Consider the following 20,452-nt stretch of genomic DNA (forward strand, 5'->3'; position numbering starts at 1 on the left):
CACTTCCTGTTTGACAGGAAGTGAATACATTTGAAGGTGAAACTGGCAAAATTTGGAAGTTGTCTTCACCCTATCAGGGGTGCAGACATCCCCAAAAACTGACAAGACTTCTAATCCCTCTGCACGCTATCCCAAAGCAAAAATAAGAAAGGATTTCATTTAGTTTAACTTTGCAAAGACACATTCCTAAGCTCAACTGTGATGCATGTCAATGGCCCATTTAGACCTTGTTTAATAGAAAACACCAGTTGCCTTTCAGTGCCGGTTCACACTAGACGCGGCACGACTTGCAGGTCGCCTCACCGAGGCGACCTGCACACGACTGCCGGGGCGACTTGCAAGACGACTTCTGTATAGAAGTCTATGCAAGTCGCCCCCAAAGTAGTACAGGAACCTTTCTTCTAAGTCGGAGCGACTTGCGTCGCTCCAATTAGAACGGTTCCATTGTACAGAACGGGAGGCGACTTGTCAGGCGGCTAGGTCGCCTGACAAGTCGCCCCCGTGTGAACCAAGCCTCACTATAAACATTTGTTAGACCAGTCCTGGAAATCTGCATCTGCTTTACAATTAATTTCCATAAAAATTGGGTTCCTGCAGCTAGATGCGCGACCGCTGTGTATGTGAGATGCACAACTGCTGTGTGCGGTATGTACCCGCGGCACATATCTGGTACCCGGAAGCGGTGGTCAGCACACAGGAATTACATTAATTGATAAGCTTCACCAGTTACCAAATGCCACTCCACACCCTGTCCAATTAGATTGCCTCAGTGGCCAATAAGAGCATACTCATTGGACAAGGGAATTACACATCTAAAAAGGGTAACAGGAGTATGAAAGATAATATCTGGGACCTTTAACAGTCTAGGCCAGGGATATGCAATTAGCGGACCTCCAGCTGTTGCAAAACTACAAGTCCCATCATGCCTCTGCCTCTGGGTGTCATGCTTGTGGCTGTCAGAGTCTTGCTATGCCTCATGGGACTTGTAGTTCTGCAACAGCTGGAGGTCTGCTAATTGCATATCACTGGTCTAGGCTATGGTAGAGCAGGCAGTCCTCACCTGGCACAGGATGACATGCTGCGAACACACCACCAGCAGATTGCATTCAAACTTCTTAATGATCTTCTCCTTCACTCGATAATGCATGTCGGCGGCATCTTCAGAATACAATTCATAGATGAGGATCTTCTCTGGCATCTGAATAGCCAATCTGTTCTTATAGATTGCAATCTTCTTTACCAGCTCCCGGCACTTAATTCTCACTGAAACCGGGATGAAAGATGCTTATTTGACACGCTCAGATTTATAGCTAATTTCCGGTCTGACTATCTATACCAATAACAGTCTGACTTACTGTCTGGAGTGTAAGGGCCAAGTCTGGGGGGGTCCATGTTCGAGTTACCGTCTGGGGCACACGCTCCAAGTCTGACTTCCTGTCTCTAGTGTAAAGCTTCTTTCACACTTGTAAGATGACAAAGTCGTGCAACTTGCATTGCGACTTTACAGTGCAACATTAATGCGACTTTTGGTGCGACTTTAATCTGACTTTACATTCTCTGGACCAAAGTCGCATCAAAAGTCAGACCAACGTAGTGCAGGAACCTTTTCTGCAGTCGCAACTGACTTCTGTAGTGTCAGTAGGAACAGCTCTCATAGAAATACATTGAATTTCACATGTCCTGCCACTTGGGGTCTCACAAGTCAGATCCCAAGTCGCACAAGTGTGAAAGGAGCCTAAGGGCCAAGTCTGGTGTGTTAGCTCCAAGTCTGACTTCCTGTCTGGGGGGCATGCTCCAAGTCCGACTTCCTGTCTGGAGGGCATGCTCCAAGTCCGACTTCCTGTCTGGAGGGCATGCTCCAAGTCCGACATTGCTGAAGATTCTATCATTACCCCATGTGATGCTTGGATGTGCCTGCACAGCCAATTGCTAAGCACCAGAACAGTTAGGTGGGAGTAAGAGAAGTAATCACATCTTCTCTATTCTTACAAGTGCTGAATATATTTCTTTGTTCTCGGCAGAAAAACAATGTGGCAGGGGAGTAAAGAAAGATGTATGCTGGTGGCATGGAAGACATTAAAGTCAACCTGTTCTTTTGCACTGCAAGGGCAAAGCACAGGGTCGCTTATACTGGGGTTAACTGAAGGCAAGGTGCCATTATATATTTATCCTCTGCACCCTCTTGTAGACAAAAACCCAGGGGGCATATAGTATGCAAATATAGACTTTGGTCCAAGTTGTACTTCAGGCAGTCCACCCCACCCCATACCCAATAAATGCACCCTAAAACAGCTAGAAGTGTCCTTCTAATGTGTTGTGTGACCTAAGATATTTGCAAACTACATGTGCTCAGGGATCAGGGGCTTGCAAGGTGCACAGAGGAGGAATCGTGGAAAGCCACTGGCACCCTCTAGTGTCCTGGTGCCCAACCTGCAGCCAGGGGTCCACATGCTGTTCTTTAGCACTTTTTGTGCAGCCCTTGGAATCCTGTTTCCCTACTGCTCTCTAATAGCAGTGATCGCTAGCATTCCTATATAAGTCTTCGACGGTCTCCTAAAGCATCGTACAATTTCCAACAACACTTAGTTTGCAGGCTCCGACCATCCTGCAGCATGTCTACAATCCCCAGTCATCTTTTGTAGCATGCCTGTAGTTTTTGACATCTCCTGGTTCATGGGTCAGCAGCACTTTCTGAAAAGTTTATGTAGCATAGTTTTCACTAAATATGTGCAGTCCTGTGGTGATGTCAGGGGCTGGACTTGAGGCCCCCTATATCAGAAGAGTTAACCACAACTGCTCTAATGCTTCCTAACACCCCCCTTATGCCAGCTTGTCAAAACCTCAGGGTACATTCCTCAGCAGATGTAGCTATACAACCTAGACCCAGTGATGGCGAACCTTGGCACCCCAGATGTTTTGGAACTACATTTCCCATGATGCTCATGCACTCTGCAGTGTAGTTGAGCATCATGAAAAATGTAGTTCCAAAACATCTGGGGTGCCAAGGTCCGCCATCACTGACCTAGACTGACTGTGTTGCTTACCTTTCTGCTCGGTGATGAGGTGCTGCACTATAACGTCGGTCATACAGTCCCTGAAGGCGTATCGGTCCTTATATAGGCCATGCACTGTGCTGAAGATGAGCTGGTAGAAGGCGAGGGTCCCATCCTGGCAGCCAATCACCTTCAGGACAATACAAATGAAAGGGTGACTGGGACACAATTGGCTTCATCCCGAAAAGAACTTTGTTAGTAGAAACCAATGACTGATTTCTGAAGATACACAGAAGATAGAATTTAATGAAGGTCTCGTTCATGCCTTGTGTCATCAATCTGCCTTACCACGTAATTGGAATCAGGTTTGACTCTGCAGGTCCACACCCAGGAATTCTGCTCCCCGATAGCGCCAAGGCGTACCCCGTCTTTGGTAAACAGAGACACCTGCCTGTCAGATCCGCTCAGAATGATATATTCTCCTTTGGAAAAGTAGTTGACACAGCAGGGATCAAACCCCAGAGCCCTGTCCTTTCCAACCTGCAATAAGGAAATATATATATACACAAACAAGCACATTTTACATTGACATTCCCTGTATCTGCACCAAACAGTGACACACACCACACACACACACACACACACACACACACACCTTGATGCAAGCAATCATTCATTCCTTATTATTTTACCACACTTTCTTTATTTTAGGCCTCATACGCACTGGCAACACCAAACACAGAAGTTTTCTGGAAGGTATGAGCAACTTTTAGGCCTTGTGCACACAGGACGTTTTGCAAACTCTCCTAGAAGCCCCTCCTATTGGCAGCAGCCTTTTGGCAGAAAAAAAAAGTTTGATGCTTGCAAAACGTAACGTGTTTAGGCGTGTCAAGCGCTTGGGCGTTAATTCATTTCATTGGCCAGAATAATAATTTATTCTGACCACTGAAATGAATTAATGGTCAAGCATTAAACGCACCTAGCGTTAAAGCGCATTTAGACGCATTTAAAAGGCGTCAAACATTTTTTTTCTGCCAAAACACTACTGCTCCTGGGTGCACTGGCAGAGGGGTTTTTTGCCTCTAAATTCCTCTAAAAGCCTATGTGTGCATGGACACATTGGCTATCATGCAAGTTTAGAAGAAAAAAAAAAAAAAAAAAAAAAGAAGAGGTCAGACGCCCCTTGGGGCAGCTTAAAAAACAATTAAAAATGTGTATACAAACTTATGCTTCCCAGATCATTTTTTCTTTGCTCTCTTTAACTGCTGAATGTGACATCCTCCCAGGTTCGGGCCACCCTCTGGCGTGATCTATCACCCACTGTTTCCACCGGACACAGCCGATGACAGATCACTGTACCGGACCGCTGCCGGTACCATGTGATTGCTGTGGCCAATCACAGCAGATCACATGACAATTGTACACAATGAATGGCTTTGATTCATGCCATCCATTGTGTAATATTGTGATGAGCTCTGTGATTGGTCATAGTGATCACATGGTACAGACAGGGTCAATCGCAGCCCATCTGTACCATGTGATTAGTTGTGGCCAATGATAGCTAATCATAATAGTAAACACTGAATGGATAGTTTCATTCAGAAAAAAAATTGTTGCTTATAACTGCAAAATTCAGTTATAAGCAATCAGTAGGAAAAAAAAATCCTGATCACCTCCCCAAAGTAGTACAGTGTTACTATGGCAACACTGTATTGCTGTGGTCACTGTATGTAATGTAAAGAAAAAAAAATTATAAAAAATAAAATAAAAAATGTAATAAAAAGATAAAAATACTTCAAAAATGAAAAAAATTAAATAAAAAAATGGTTTTAATCGGTGCACCAGTTACAAGATGACGCTGTACTGCACTGGTGACAGTATGTAAAAAAAAAAAATTAAAAGAAAAACTGTGACAAAAAAATTACAACTTTAAAAATCTCACCATGCCTCTTACTAAATACCTTGGACTGTCTATGTTCCAAAAAAGGAGGGGTATGTGTACTGTCCTGGTGTTTTCGGGCCTCAAGAAATTAGACAGACCGCCAGTACATCAGAACTGATCGATTTTCAGATATATCCCATAGTTTGTGGACTCTATCATTTTCCTACAGACTAAATAATATACACTGATTTGGGTTATTTTACTAAAGAAATGCAGCAGAATACAGTATGGCCTAAATTTGAAGAAAGATTATTTATTTGCAAAATTTTATAACAGAAATGAAGAAAAAAAAGAAAAAATGTTTTGGTCTTTTTTTCGTTTATTTTGCAAAAAATAAGAAAACCCCAGTGGTGATTATATACCACCAAAAGAAAGCTCTATTTGTGTAATAAAATGGCACAAATGTCATTACGGTTACAGTGTTGTATGGCCACACAATTGTTATTCAAAGTGTGACAGCGCTGAAAGCTGAAAATTGGCCTGGGCAGGAAAAGGATAAAAGTTTCAGGTATTAACGTGGTTAAATGACTGAACAAGGCAATCAGTACCTGCTTTCCGCTGAGCTGATAGAAAGAAAGCTTCTGACCCCAGTCCGCCACAGCCAGGATGTCATTGTGCTCGTCCCTGACATAAAAAAAAGCACAGAACATACAATGAATTTCAGAATTAAATTTACTATTTGAAAAAACAAATCAGGTAAAATAATGCTCAGCAACAGTCTCTGCAATGAGCTAGAAGAAAAAAATTCAAAACACACATGGAAGTGTTTTAACAGTGTTTCACCACTCCTCTCCTACATGTAAAAAAAAAAAAATTTAAAAAAAAATTATTTTTGGCGCCATTCCACGAGTGTGTACAATTTTAAAGCATGACATGTTGGGTATCTATTTACTCAGTGTAACATTATCTTTCATATTATACAAAAAAATTTGGCTAACTTTAGTGATTTTTTTTTCTTAATCCATGAAAAAAACGAGTTTGAAAAATTGCTGCGCAAAAACCGTGTGACATAAAAAGTTGTAACAACCAACATCTTATTCCCTAGGGTCTCTGCTAAAAAAAAAAAAAAAAAACATATTTAATGTTTGGGGGTTCTGAGTAATTTTCTAGCAAAAAAAAAAAAAAAAAATTATATATATAATTTTTTTTTTTGCTAGAAAATTACTCAGAACCCCCAAACATTAAATATGTTTATTTTTTTTTTTTTATAGCAGAGACCCTAGGGAATAAGAGGTTGCTTGTTACAACTTTTTATGTCACACGGTTTTTGCGCAGCAATTTTTCAAACTCGTTTTTTTCATGGATTAAGAAAAAAAAAAAAAAATCACTAAAGTTAGCCAAATTTTTTTGTATAATATGAAAGATAATGTTACACTGAGTAAATAGATACCCAACATGTCATGCTTTAAAATTGTACACACTCATGGAATGGCGCCAAACTTTGGTACTTAAAAATCTCCAAAGGTGATGCTTGAAATTTTTTTTACAGGTTACCAGTTTGGAGTTACAGAGGAGGTATTTGGCTAGAATTATTGCTCTCGCTCTAACGTTCGCGGCAATTCCTCACATGTGTGGATTGAACGCCGTTTACAAATGTGGGCGCAACATACAAATGCGTTCGCTTCTGCGTGTGAGCACCTGGGGATGGGAGCACTTTAAAAAAAAAATATTTTTGCACTTTCCCCTTTACATTTATTTTTTTTTTAATCACTTTTATTCCTATTACAAGGGATGTAAACATCCCTTGTAATAGGAATAGGGCATGACAAGTCCTCTTTATGGAGAGATGTGGGGTCTTATAAGACCCAGATCTCTCCTCTAGGCTGGAAAGACAGAGATTAAAAAAAATAAAAATAAATAAATAATAATAAAAAAAAAAAAGCGAGCTCAGCCTTTCCAGCCGAATACATGGCGATGTTTACATCTGCCGGGCAGGACGTAACGTCATAACGTCGCACCCGGCCTCCGAAGGTCATAGAGACTGCCGGAGACCGTCTGGCCCGCAGTATTCTCTATGGTAAACTTCCACCACCTGCGTTTCGTCAGATTTTGTAACGGAAGTGACATTCCATCGCTGCCATCTTGCTACACCCCACACTCGTCCACAGTAAGGATACAATGAGAAGGCGGCAAGGGGACATCTTGTTACACCCACCGGAATCAAGCATTTCACACTTATATTTTTACCAGTAAACTGAGCTTAAATAGTGAAATACAGTATTTAAAAATCAGTCTCACTGTTTAGATGTTGAATTTTAAAAGCAGCTGCCAGCCTGCTAATCTCACAGGTTTGCCAATCCTACAGAACACCACTGCTTTGAAAAATCAACATCAAAACAGATTGAGGGATTTCAAAATACTGTATTTCACTATATAAGCTCAGTTTACTGGTAAAAAGAAGTGTGAAATGCATGACTCCGGTGGGTGTAACAAGATGTCCACTTGCGGCCTTCTCACTGTATCCTTACTGCGGAATAGTGCTGGGTATAGCAAGATGGCGGCCATGGAACGTCACTTCTGTTACAAATTCTGGTGGGTCGCCTAATCTGACCAAACACTGGCACAGGCGAGCCGGTAGTAGCACATCCCCTCCCACTGCCTGTAAAAACAATCAAGGGGCTGAGCCGCTATGATTGTTCTTACGTTGCAGAGATTTGCTGGAAAACAAAAAAGGTATTTGGCAAGAAAAAAAAAAAAAAAATGATATCTGAATGATGCCTGTAGCTGCAGGCATCTCAGATATCTCCACTCAAAGTCCAAAGTACGTTATATGACGGCCCTGGGCGGGAAGTGGTTAAAGCACAACTCCGGCATTACAAGCCAGCACATTTTAAATAGGGAGTTAAAGCAGAATTAAACCCTCCCGTCCTTTTCAGCAAAGGAAGCTGCAATCTTTGCCTCTGCTTGATCTGCAACTGCACATGTGATCAGTTATGACACCAAACGTTTGATGGTTTGACAGCTTGGTTAACAGCGTGTGCAAACGTGACAGTTAGCATTCCTAGCATGCCTGGAATGTAACCGTTTTTTGAAACTGTTAAATCGATGGATTTAGTGCCGCTTTAAGGGCTCGTTCACACCATACGTGCATGAAAACTGATGGGTGCTGAAGGGAAAACCGCACAGATTTTACTTGCAGAGACATCAGTTTTACATCAGTTTTCATGCGCGTCAGTTATTTGCCCTATTCACACCAATGTTGTTGTCATGTCAGTTTTTTTTCCCCCCATGTGTAGAAAACTGCATACACGTTGCAGATTCCTGAGCAGAAAAAAATCTGCACATTTTGGTGTGAACAGGTCACACAGAGAACAATTGTTTTTTTTGGTGCCCTTGCAGAATGCGTGCAGACAAACTGACGTCTCTGCACCATGGTGTGAACAAGGCCTAATTCATGGAGTTCATCAACAGACAAAAATTTTAGGACTGAGAATTCTGTTACACCAAGTCTTCAAATATGATATTTCACCAATAACAGACATCAGTGTGTGATTTACACGACTAGTGTCTGTCCAAATCTACAATATCACTACTAAGCTTACAGACCCTGCAAATAAAGCACAGGCCCAACCAGGACTAAGGGATCAACCAGAGCCAACAGCATGAAGTTGTGCTGGCACTTGTAGTTCCCTAGCAAAGGAAGGCCTGTGACAGAAAGTCACATTGCACAGATTATTTGGACAATGAAGACTCACTTGGAAGGATTCCAGCATATGGACCATACAGGGGACAGCGTTCCTCCAGGACGTTCAATCTTGACCTTCTCTTCTCCGTTCTTGTTCCTGATGCTCACTACACCATTAAACATCCCCAGTGCAAGGTACTGTCCATCATTTGTCCAGCTAGTAACAAAATAAGTTATGTAGAATTACAACAAGTTTAACTTAGCGGCTCTGACCAGTGCTGACGGGTTTTTTTCCCCGTTCAACCCAAAAAACGAATAGTGTGTAACCCGTCTTTAGTCTACATTACCAATGAAAAAGTATTCACGCTGATCTTACAAATAAAAATAAATGAAAATCTGATTTACCTGCAGCAGGTGATTTTACTGCTCACTTTGTGTTTAGACACAGACTTCTGTTCGGGAGACCACAGCCCTGACAGGTAGGAGAAGACAATATATGAGAGATCGTTCCTTCCAGAGAAACACAAATGTTTAGGAGACTGAGAAAAAAAAAAAAAAACACTCACCAAAGTCACTGGAGGAGCAGGAGGCCAGCTGGTGGGTAACAGGATTGTAGGAGACACACTGGATGGAGTCATTGTGCCTAATAATTGAAGGACATGTTTTTTTTTTTAAAGATATATTTATTGAATTTTGAGTTTACAAAAAAGACAATGTGTATATATAAAAAACAAAAAAAGAAGGACTAGTAATCCACTTGCCCCAAAACTTTATTGAACACTTTTGGTTTCTTCCGAAGTTCAAAGGTAAATTTATATAATGTGGTGTAGTGGGTAGCACTCTCGTCTAGCAGTAAGAAGGGTCGCTGGTTCGAATCCCAACCATGACACTACCTGCTTGGAGTTTGCATGTTCTCCCTGTGCCTGCATGGGTTTCCTCCGGGTACTCCGGTTTCCTCCCACACTCCAAAGACATGCTAGTAGGTTAAATTGGCTTCTGTCTAAATTGTCCCTAGTATATGTGAGTTAGGGACCTTAGATTGTAAGCTCCTTGAAGGTAGGGACCGATGTGAATGTACAATGTATATGTAAAGCTCTGCGTAAATTGACGGTGCTATATAAGTACCTGAAATAAATAAAAATAAATATAAGGGTAGGGAGTCATTAACGAGCTTTAACCAATGCGTCAGAGTAGGTGATGTTGATCCGATCCAGGATAACAAGTGATTACTTGGCATACAAATATAGTATACGTAGCAGTCTCCTAGCATGTAAACAGGGTGTTAGATTCCCAAATGTACCCAACAGACAATTCTTGGGGTTCAAAATATTCGGTAGACCCAATGCAGTGGAAATGAAGGGACCTATGTTTGTCTACTGAACAGGACCACTGAATGACATGTTTACTACCATTGACTAAAAAGGACTGTACAGCATCAGAACACCTGCCTCAGAAACCTCAGGTGGAAGCTGCCAACCTCTGCCTCTTTGACTATTTATTAAATCCATATGTGATAAAAAAAAAAAAGACAGAAAGTCAATTCAGATCTCATTATGCATATCATAAATAGCTGCCAGTTAAAGTGGTTGTAAACCTAGTTACACCACTTGTGCCCATAGGTATAACAAAGGTTACCTGTAGGTACTGTAAATATCTCCTAAACCTGCACGGTTTAGGAGATATTTACTACGCTTGCGCCAACGTCACCGATGCATGCGCACTTGAAGAAACGGTTTACTCGTGCCGTTTCTTCAGCAGCCCAGCCGTGACCGCAGGGCTCCCGCGCGCAGGCGTGGTAGTGACGTCATCGCGGCTCCGACCAATCACAGCGCCAGAGCCCGCAAACCCGTAAATAACTCCTGGAGACATGTCGCCGGTCACAGCGGTGTACGGGGTCCGCTGCAACAGCTTTGATCCAAGGTAACTATTTCATAATGAGCTAGTATGCGATGCATACTAGCTCATTATGCCTTTGTCTTACAGTGTTTGTTTTTTCGGGTTTACAATCACTTTAAAAAGCACTCACGTGTATTTTAAAATGCCTTCCAGTTTGGAGGTCCATATGATGACACTTTTATCAGCAGATCCCGAGGCAAACCTCTTACCTATAATCACAAGAAGAAAGTGTAAAAAAAAAAAAAAAAAAGAAGGATTAAATTATATTGCTCTAGTCACTGATTTTAAAGCTTATTTGTTGACTATTACTACAATTACTGTACACAGAAAGGCTATGTTCACCATAAAATAAATGCACATCTTTATGCAGGTACAAAATGTGCATTTTTTTTTTTACTCTGCAGCCTTTAAAGCATTGCACCTGCAATCAGCCGATCGCAAGTTCAATGCCAGGATCCTTACGGGCAGACAGTTGCTGAAGTCTACGATGAGAATGCTCACCAGCGCTCTCACAGTTCATTGAACCGCAGTTGAAGATGGTGGTTGTAGTTCATTCACTAATAGTAAAACTGTGAATAAATGATGCGGTTCCGGTGGGCGGAGCCCCGCACAGCCGCAGCTTTTGAATTGTGTGAGAAGGGAGAAGGTTCCCCTGTCCAATGTCACAATGAGGGATCAGGGGTTGTGGGCAAGTGATCTTTGGTAACATGTTACACTCTAAAATACATGTGTAACGTTACCAAAGGCGAACTTATCATTTAATGTCATCTTATTACCAAACAAACATTGCCAATCTAAGTCTATGTAAAAATATTTGGTCACATGTTCTCTACTGATTTTGGAGGACCTGTCTGCAGTCGACTGTTTTGGTTAAGCCACCCAATCAGAAGGTCCGCCTAAATGGTTTGACCAGGTCAGCCCCTCAAGATCTCGCATATCAGCAAAGATCCCATAAATGCTCACTAAAGTGACATTAAACCTTTGGGGTTTTTTTTTAAATGAAAATAATAAACGTTATACTTACCTGCTCTGTGTAATGGCTTTGCACAGAGCAGCCCCAATCCTCCTCTTCTGGGGTCCCCTACTGGTGCTCCTGGCTCCTCCTCTTTGGTGAGTACCCCCAAAGCAAGCCGCTTGCTATGGAGGCACCCGTGCATGCTTGCTTCCAAGCCACACTTTTTGCGTGTCTATAGATACAGACTGGGCGGCTCAGCCTCGGCCCCCCTCCCCCCTGCTCTCTTGTCACAGCATTTGATTGACAGCAGCGGGAGCCATTGGCTGTCAATCTGACCAGTGAGAAGGGAGAATGCTCTCTTGCACATTGCTGGATCAGGATCGGGCTTGGGTAAGTAAAAGGATGGGGGGCTTGGGGAGGATCCTGCAGCACAGAAGGTTTTTTACCCTTATGCATAAAAAATGCATTAAGGTAAAAACGTTTAAAGTGTTTCTAAAGCCTCAAGATTTTTTAATTTAATGCAGCCCATGTAGGGTTGCACAGATACCGATACTTTTAGCTAACGCTAAAAAACGCTATTGCAAAAACCTTGAAAAAAGTTGAAATACTCACTGCAAAGCTACTGATGTTTTTTATAACGTTATTTTAACGTCCAGCGTGCATAAGGCCTAAATAGCAAAAGGACTTTAAAAAAAAAAAAACAAAAAAAAACACAACAATATGAAATCATCTGGTTATTTACCATCTTTGGCATATGCCACACAATATACCATATCCTTATGGCCCTTTAATGGCTGAAGTAAGGTTCCATCCGATGTGTCATACACCTGCAAATACACAAAAAAAAAACCATACACTTCATTTACCTGAAGATCCATCCAATGTCAACAATGTATAAAGTAGAATTATGGGCAAAATTTTTTTTTTTTGTCATTTTGGATATAGTAAGGGAGGGTTATAACCCCGTCAGATTTTTGTTTCCAACTATCTGTGTCCCATTGCAGGGGATTTCCCTCCAATTTTTTAGCTTTCAGCGCTCTCACACTTTGAATGACAATTGCGCGACCATGCAACACTGTACCCATATGACATTTTTTCTTTCTTTTTTTTTTTTACACAAAAACAGCTTTTTTGGTAGTATTTAATCACTGCTGGGTTTTTTAATTGTTTGCTAAAAAAATTACAAAAGTCAGAAAATCTTTTTTTTTTTTTTTTAAGTTTTTCTTAGTTTTAAATAAGTAATTTTTCTCCTTCACTGATGTGCGCTGATGAGGCGGCACCGATTAGGTGGTACTGATAGGCTGCACTGACTGGCAGCACTAATGGGCACTGATTGGGGGCACTGCAGATCAGTGCCCTGATTACCTGTATTATTATTATAATACAGGATTTATATAGCGCCAACAGTTTACGCATCGCTTTACAATATAAAAGGGAGACAATACAGTTATAATACAATAAGATACAGGAGGATTAAGAGGGCCCTGCTCAGAAGAGCTTACAATCTAATAGGGTGGGGCAGGTGGTACAAAAGGTTGTAACTGTACATTTCTCCCCTGTGAGAGGATGGAACTGATCGGCCCTCCTCACACTCTGTCAGTGTGTGCCGAGGAGAGCTGATAAACGGTACTTCCTTGTTTACATGTGATCAGCTGTGATAGGACACAGTCGATCACATGAGTAAAGAGCCCCGTCATCGGCTCTTTACCAAGATCGGGAGCGTGCCGTGTCCTAGGAACACGGCGCGGCCACGATTGCCCCGTGGGCAGACGAGAACGGCGGCTGTCATATGACGTCGTCTCAGAACGAGAGCGCATGCCGCCCGCCGTCATTTTACTATACGGTGGGCGGGAAGTGGTTAAGGGAATTCCTTGGGTACCTCCAGGTCACTAGAGTGAGGATATTTTGTTGTATTTGTGAGTGAAGGTTCACTTAAAAGCTGATCCCCAGAATTTAGTGAAGTTTAATTACCGGTCGTTTGTTTGGACCAAGCTGCTCCAAACTAACTATTACCTTCAGTACTGGGTGTGCCCGCTGTGCCCGCTGTAGGTAGCCCCAGCTACCTACAGTACACAGCACTGTGTTCCGGCAGTGTGATAAGAACTTCCCATCCCCCTCCTGGAACAAAACCGAGTTGGGCTGAGCGCCGTTCAGCTATCCACAGGGAGTTTAGTATTCTATGAATGAGTATAAAGCTTACTCTGATTGGCAGAGTCAGAGATTATGACGTCATCTTTCCACCTCAGCTAATCAGAGGAAGCTTTGTATTCATTCATAGAATACTAAGCTCCCTGTGGATGGCTGGACAGTGCTTGGTCCAGTGACGGCCGGTGGAAAAAAAAATTGGGGTGCGGCAAACAGTATGACCCCCCCCGTCAGTCGCACTTACCCTATCCCTGGCGGCTTCCCCTGTTTGGCGGCCTCCAGTTCTCCTGCTCTCCATGGGTCATAACAGGGACGGCGGCGGGTTCCATTTTCTCCCTCCTCCTCGGCAGCCAATCAGGAGTCTTCTCTTTTCGGCCAATCGGAAAACAGGTCTCACACCAGCTTCCGATTGGCCGGATTGAGTATCAGTGTTATTCATTCGGTGTTGTAGCACACCTGGGTGGGATCGGAGTGCATTCTCTGTGACCCGAGCCCACCCTATATTGAAGCCTATTGGAGCCTCTGGCTCTAATCAAGGGCTTAAAAAAAAAAAAAAAAAACCCTAGCTGCTGTAATTCATCCGCCCGGTGTCCTCAAAGTGCCCGGACGCATGAATAGCGGGTGGTCGTAGCGGCTGTGGATAGATTCATCCCAAGCATGAATCTATCCATTGCATATAGGGTGTGGCATGGAGAGAGAGGGGGCAGCGCCCAGGTGGCCGTAATGAATAGGCCGCCACTGGTTTGGTCCCATCCTATTTTGTTCTGAGAGTGGGACGGGAAGTCGCTGTCTCACTTCTGGCACACAGTGCTGTATACTGTACATAGCTGAGGCTACACACAGATTACACAGCACACACAGCGGGCACATCTAGTAGTGAAGGTAATACTTTGATTGGACCAGCTTGGTCCTAACAAACTATTTACCCGCCTACTGACCACTCACAGTAAAATATACTGCGAGCAGGCGGCAGGTGCAGGCACGATTATGTACATGATCGGACTTCTTCCAGGTTTGGGGCGCGTGCATGCGCACCCCCTGCTGTGCTTGGACACAGCACAAGTTTGGCTGCTGCGGTTTCAGCCAATGATTTCGGCTGTGTCCAATCACAGAGTTCTGTGTTTACAGCGATTTGGCTGTTTCAGGGAAAAATAACAGCCAGATGGTAAAGTAAATGCAGCAAATATTACACATAGTTAGGCACACAGCTAACGCCCCTAGATGTTAACCCCTCCCCAGCCAGTGTCATTAGTACAGTGACAGTGTATAGTATTTTCCCTGATGACTGTCACTATTGATGTCAGTGACCCTTCCAGCGAGGGTATGTTAGTGCCAGATTGCCCGCCACACTACCACAGTCCCACTATAAAAGTCGTTGATCACGGCCATTATCATTAAATTTCAGTATACACACCAATAGTTTGTAAACGCTTTAACTTTCACACAAACCAATTAACCACTTCAATACCGGGCACTTATACACCTTCCTGCCCAGGCCAATTTTCAGCTTTCAGCGCTGTCATACTTTGAATGACAATTGCGTGGTCATACTATACTGTACCCAAACTAAATTTTTATCATTTTGTTCCCACAAATAGAGCTTTCTTTTGGTGGTATTTGATCACCTCTGCGATTTTTATTTTTTGCACAACAAATAAAAAAAAGACAGAAAATTTTGAAGGAAAAAAAAAAAGTTTTTCTTTGTTTCTGTTAAAATTTTTTGTAAATAAGTACGTTTTCATATTCAATGACGGGCACTGATAAGGCGGCACTGATGAGATGGCACTGATGGGTACTTATGGGTGGCACTGATGGGTACTCATGGGTGGCACTGATGGGTACTCATGGGTGGCACTGATGGGTGGCATTGCTGGGCATCACTGATTTTATTTGTGCCATAGAGGTGCCAGTCTGTGTCCATTTGTGGGCACTGATTGGCATATGTTGGGCATTAATTTGCACATGTGGATGGCCATGGGAGATGTACCTGGCCATCCACATGTTAGGTGCTTCCCTGGTGGTCCTAGCGGCTTCCCTGGTGGTCCAGTGTGGGCATCCAAGGGGGGGCTGCACTGATAAACAATCAGCACAGCCCCCCCCCCCCCTCCCCCCGTCAGAAGAGCCGCCGATCGGCTCTCCTCTACTCACGCCTGTCAGACGCGAGTAAGGAAAAGCCGATCAGCGGCTCTTCCCGTTTACATCGTGATTTGACACGGCTGATCACGCGCTAAAGAGCTTTCGTCGGAGGCTCTTTACCGAGATTGGTGTAGCGGTGTGTCAGACTGACACACCACCAATCGCCACGATGCATGCCCCCACAGGCGCACGGCGGCTGTTATCCTGCTGGACGTCATATGACACCCAGTCAGGATAACCGACCCACTGCCCGGCCGTCATTCTGCTATAGGCCGGGCGGAAAGTGGTTAATATACACTTATTGGGATTTTTTTGTTACAGAATACATTTTGGCCTAAATTTATGAAGAAATCTGTTTTTTTTTTTTTTTTTTCATTGGATATGTTTTATAACAAAGCAGAAAATATATATTTTATTTTAATTTTTTTTTTTACACTTTCAGTCTTTTTTTTAATTTATATAATAAAAAATAAAACCCCCCAGTGGTGATCAATTACCATCAAAAGAAAGCTCTATTTGTGTGAAAAAAATGATATAAATTTAATTTGTGTACAGTGTTGCATGACCGCGCAACCGCCAGTTAAAGTAGCGCAGTGTTAAATAGCAAAAAAAAAAAAAAATGGCCTGGTCATGAAGGGGGTAAAACCTTCCAGAGCAGAAGTGGTTAAACTTCACTACAAGCTGGAGATAATCTGTAATATGTTGTACATTCCGGATAACATCGCGATTTTTTTTATTACTGTCAGGACGATATCCGTGACATCATCACCTACCAGAACTTTATTTCCCGCAGCCACGATCAGCTGCGTCCCGTCAGGTTTGAATGCCAAATCAAAGATACTGGAGGAGGAATAGAATGATAAAGATGTATTATTGAAGAGCTGGGTAGAAATTTTAAAACACGGAGAAGCAAAATTTATTACAAAGTAGTATCTGAAATAAAGGCAAATAAAGGAAATAAAAATATTGCAGGAAGTATATTTGTATCAAATAAAAAGACACCGTCCTTCCTGATTTGACCTGTTGCAGCCATTGTTCTTGTTAATCACATTCTCACAATAAAATACAAATGTAAAAAAAAAATTAAAAGAAACACCACAGATCCAATATCACATGACACAAACAGAAACAGTTCCTGCTGGTTATCCTAATATCACTGAAGTCATTTTAGGAACTTTCACCTGACACACAGACTCCGAACTCCTACTTGGTATGCACACTGCACCCCCCCAAGATTCTATGTACGCTGCGCCCCCCCCCAAGATTCTATGTACGCTGCACCCCCCCCAAGATTCTATGTACGCTGCACCCCCCCCAAGATTCTATGTACGCTGCACCCCCCCCAAGATTCTATGTACGCTGCGCCCCCCCCCAAGATTCTATGTACGCTGCGCCCCCCCCCCCAAGATTCTATGCACACTGCGCTCCCCCAACTTCTATGCACGCTGCACCCCCGGCTTCTATGCACGCTGCACCCCCCTGGCTTCTATGCACCTTGCCCCCCCCCCCAGCTTCTATGCACGCTGCGCCCCCCCCCAGCTTCTATGCAGGCTGCAGCCCCCCCCCAGCTTCCATGCACGCTGCGCCCCCCCAGCTTCCATGCACGCTGCACTCCCGGCTTCTATGCACGCTGCACCCCCCTGGCTTCTATGCACGCTGCGCCCCCCCCAAGATTCTATGCACGCTGCGCCCCCCCCAAGATTCTATGCACGCTGCGCCCCCCCCCGGCTTCTATGCAGGCTGCACCCCCCCAGCTTTTATGCACGCTGCGCCCCCCCAACTTCCATGCACGCTGCGCCCCCCCAAGATTCTATGCACGCTGTGCCCCCCCAAGATTCTATGCACGCTGCACCCCCCCAACTTCCATGCACGCTGCGCCCCCCAAGATTCTATGCACGCTGCGCCCCCCGGCTTCTATGCACACTGCGCCCCCCCAACTCCTAAGCACGCTGCACCCCCCCAACTTCCATGCACGCTGCGTCCCCCCGGCTTCTTTGTACGCTGCGCCCCCCAAGCTTCTATGCATGCTGCGCCCCCCAAGATTCTATGGAAGCTGCGCCCCCCAAGATTCTATGGAAGCTGCGCCCCCCAAGATTCTATGCACACTGCGCCCCCCCCAGCTTCTATGCATGACGTTGCCGCCCAGCTTCTTTGGAAGCTGCACCCCCCCAGCTTCTACGCACACTGCGTCCCCCCAAATCCTATGCATGCTGCGCCTCCCCAGCCTCTATGCACACTGCGCCCCCCCCAACTCCTATGCACGCTGAACCCCCCCAGCTTCTATGCACGCTGCACCCCCCCAACTTCCATGCACGCTGCGCCCCCCAAGATTCTATGTACGCTGCACCCCCCCCAATGCATACTGCACCCCCCCAACTTCCATGCACGCTGCACCCCCCCAGCTTCTATGCACACTGTGCCCCCCCAACTCCTATGCACGCTGCGCCCCCCCCCCCCCCCGGCTCAGATGCACGTTGTGGCCCTCCCTGCCAGCTTCTGGTTGCTATGTACACTGGGGCCCCCAGCTTCTGGTTGCTATGTACACTGGGGCCCCAGCCCCTGGTTGCTATGTACACTGGGGCCCCCAGCTCCTGGTTGCTATGTACACTGGGGCCCCCAGCTCCTGGTTGCTATGTACACTGGGGCCCCCAGCTCCTGGTTGCTATGTACACTGGGGCCCCCAGCTCCTGGTTGCTATGTACACTGGGGCCCCCAGCTCCTGGTTGCTATGTACACTGGGGCCCACAGCTCCTGGTTGCCATGCACACCCCCCAGGCCTCCTTACCATTGCTCCACCTTGTCCCTGTCATGGACTTTATCCACCCAGGTGGGGACAGCCCTCATGTCTCCGGTATCACCGAGTCCTCACCGGCCGCTCCTCCGTCTCCTCCGGTCACCACAACAACTTACAGCTCGTTACCATCCCAAACCCCGCCCCCTGACGCTGACAGCATGGACCGGCACATGCGCGGAGAGAACCTGTACACTGAGCATGCGCCATCAGGTACCTTCCGCGCATCTGTGTCACGTGACGGCATGGCGGGATCTATACTGGACAGGTAAACACAAAGAAAATGACCGGGGGAGGGGATCAGACTTCCCGCTACTAAGAGAGCAGACCGGATATCCAGGAAATGTTATTAGAGAGGATGATAAAGTCCCCCCCCCCCCTCTCCCTTCATATGGTATGTGCCAGTGATCTGTATAATAACAGAATATAGAGCATCCCTGGAGTGACAGTTATCAGGAGGAGTGACAGTCATCAGGAGTGACAGTTAGCTGTGTGTTCAGATTGCTTACTTCCTATTTTTATCTGTAAAAAAGCAACTTTCAGTTTGGATTCTATAAATAATCATCCCAGCAGTTTGTCCCTCCTTGTGATTGGTGACGCAGTGATCACATGACTCCGCCCACTTCATCATGTAATTGTCGCGGAGCGCGTCCACACCTGACAGTTATCACCACACTGGGGGAGGGGCGGTGTCAGGGAACTGTGACCCCATCCCCCCCGCAGATGAATTGGTGCGCCAATGTGGCAGAATTATTAAATTGATGAAAATTGCTCAAATAAATATGGCGTGCCCGGAGAGGCTACAGAAAGGAACAACATGGCGCCGGTGTGACCGTTACCAAAAGAGAGCGCAGAGAGGTGAAAACACAGCCCAACCGCCAATAAAAAGTCACACGCAATGGAATTGTTTGAAGATCTGATACATTTTTTCATCACTTTTAATATTATAAATTTTTTTTGCTTTTATTTTGAAATTTTTCAATTAATTTTGTTAAAGGTTTTATAAATTTTTTTTTAAAAACTTAAATTTTCTTTTAATATTTTTAAAACGTTTAAGCTTTCATTTATTTTCTTGAATGTATTTTTTATTCAATATATATATAGAGCAAGGGAGGGTTATAATCCCTGTAAAGTTTGTTTTTGCCATCTGTGTCCAATTGGGGAGATTTACCTTCTCTACCTGTCCCATCACCAAACAGGAAGTGAGAGGAAATCTCTGCAAAAAAGTTGTATTGATTTTAAACACATTTTATATGTTTTATTTATCTCTTGAAGGTTTTTATTAATTTTTTAATTTTTTTTTAGCTTTTAACCTTTCTCTTTTTTTTTTTTTTTTATAACTTTTAATATTTTTTATTTTTATCAAACGTTAGAGCGAGGGCTATAGTTCTAGACCTTCTACTCCTAAATTGATAACCTGTAAAAAATTTTAAAGCGTCACCTATGGAGATGTTTAAGTAGCGTAATTAGTCGACGTTCCACGAGTGTGCGCAATTTTAAAGCGTGACATGTTGGGTATCTGTTTACTCGGCGTAACATCCTCTTTCACATTATACCAAAAAATTGGTATAGTTTTTATTTATTTTTTTATTTTTATTTTTTTAATTCATGAAAATGTTTTTTTTTTTTTCCAAAAAAAATACTGGTGCACTGGGGTTCTTTAGAGCGGCGAACGGTCAGCGTTCTTGTGATAACAATCAGTCACTCGGCTGTTATTACAAGCAGCGGGAGGGGAATTCCCTGGTCCCACCGGGAGGCCCGAGCGACCAGCCAGAGACCCGAACGAAGCCGGAATGGGCTTCAGTCGGGTCTCGGATCTAGCTACTCGATAGTGACATCATGACATCCCTTCCTGTTTACTGGAGCCACAAAGGCGCCAAATTTTTTTTTTTTTTTTTTTTTAAATGACAGAATTCAAAACAGCCAAACTTGGCGTTTTGAATGCTTTTAAGTGCAAAGGAGGGATTTG

General features: G+C 44.1%; 2 protein-coding genes across 10 annotated transcripts in view; one reads left to right on the forward strand and one right to left on the reverse strand.

Annotated features, from left to right (window-relative positions):
• The window catches only part of IFT122 (intraflagellar transport 122), a gene marked incomplete in the record, with an annotated part of 109,271 nt that extends 90,594 nt beyond the window's left edge, over window positions 1-18,677 (reverse strand). The window contains 11 exon segments of the mRNA XM_073591881.1: window positions 1,061-1,263; window positions 3,045-3,183; window positions 3,342-3,533; window positions 5,484-5,559; window positions 8,631-8,777; window positions 8,966-9,032; window positions 9,127-9,203; window positions 10,587-10,665; window positions 12,154-12,238; window positions 16,466-16,532; window positions 18,478-18,677. Of these exon segments, the coding sequence (XP_073447982.1) occupies window positions 1,061-1,263; window positions 3,045-3,183; window positions 3,342-3,533; window positions 5,484-5,559; window positions 8,631-8,777; window positions 8,966-9,032; window positions 9,127-9,203; window positions 10,587-10,665; window positions 12,154-12,238; window positions 16,466-16,532; window positions 18,478-18,536 (1,191 nt within the window).
• Window positions 18,669-20,452, forward strand: part of MBD4 (methyl-CpG binding domain 4, DNA glycosylase) — a 33,087-nt gene continuing 31,303 nt past the window's right edge. For 6 of the 9 annotated variants that reach the window (XR_012235197.1, XR_012235198.1, XM_073591761.1 and 3 more), the window contains exon 1: window positions 18,669-18,751. Coding sequence is in view for 6 of the 9 variants with exons in the window: in XM_073591761.1 (XP_073447862.1) it covers window positions 18,729-18,751 (23 nt within the window). In the remaining 3 variants the exon portion in view is untranslated. Of the gene's footprint in view, window positions 18,878-20,452 lie in introns of all 9 variants that reach the window. The other 3 variants (XM_073591765.1, XM_073591760.1, XM_073591763.1) reach the window with 2 other exon arrangements.

Source organism: Aquarana catesbeiana, linkage group LG07, assembly GCF_042186555.1.
Source record: "Aquarana catesbeiana isolate 2022-GZ linkage group LG07, ASM4218655v1, whole genome shotgun sequence".
Lineage (NCBI taxonomy): Eukaryota > Metazoa > Chordata > Amphibia > Anura > Ranidae > Aquarana > Aquarana catesbeiana.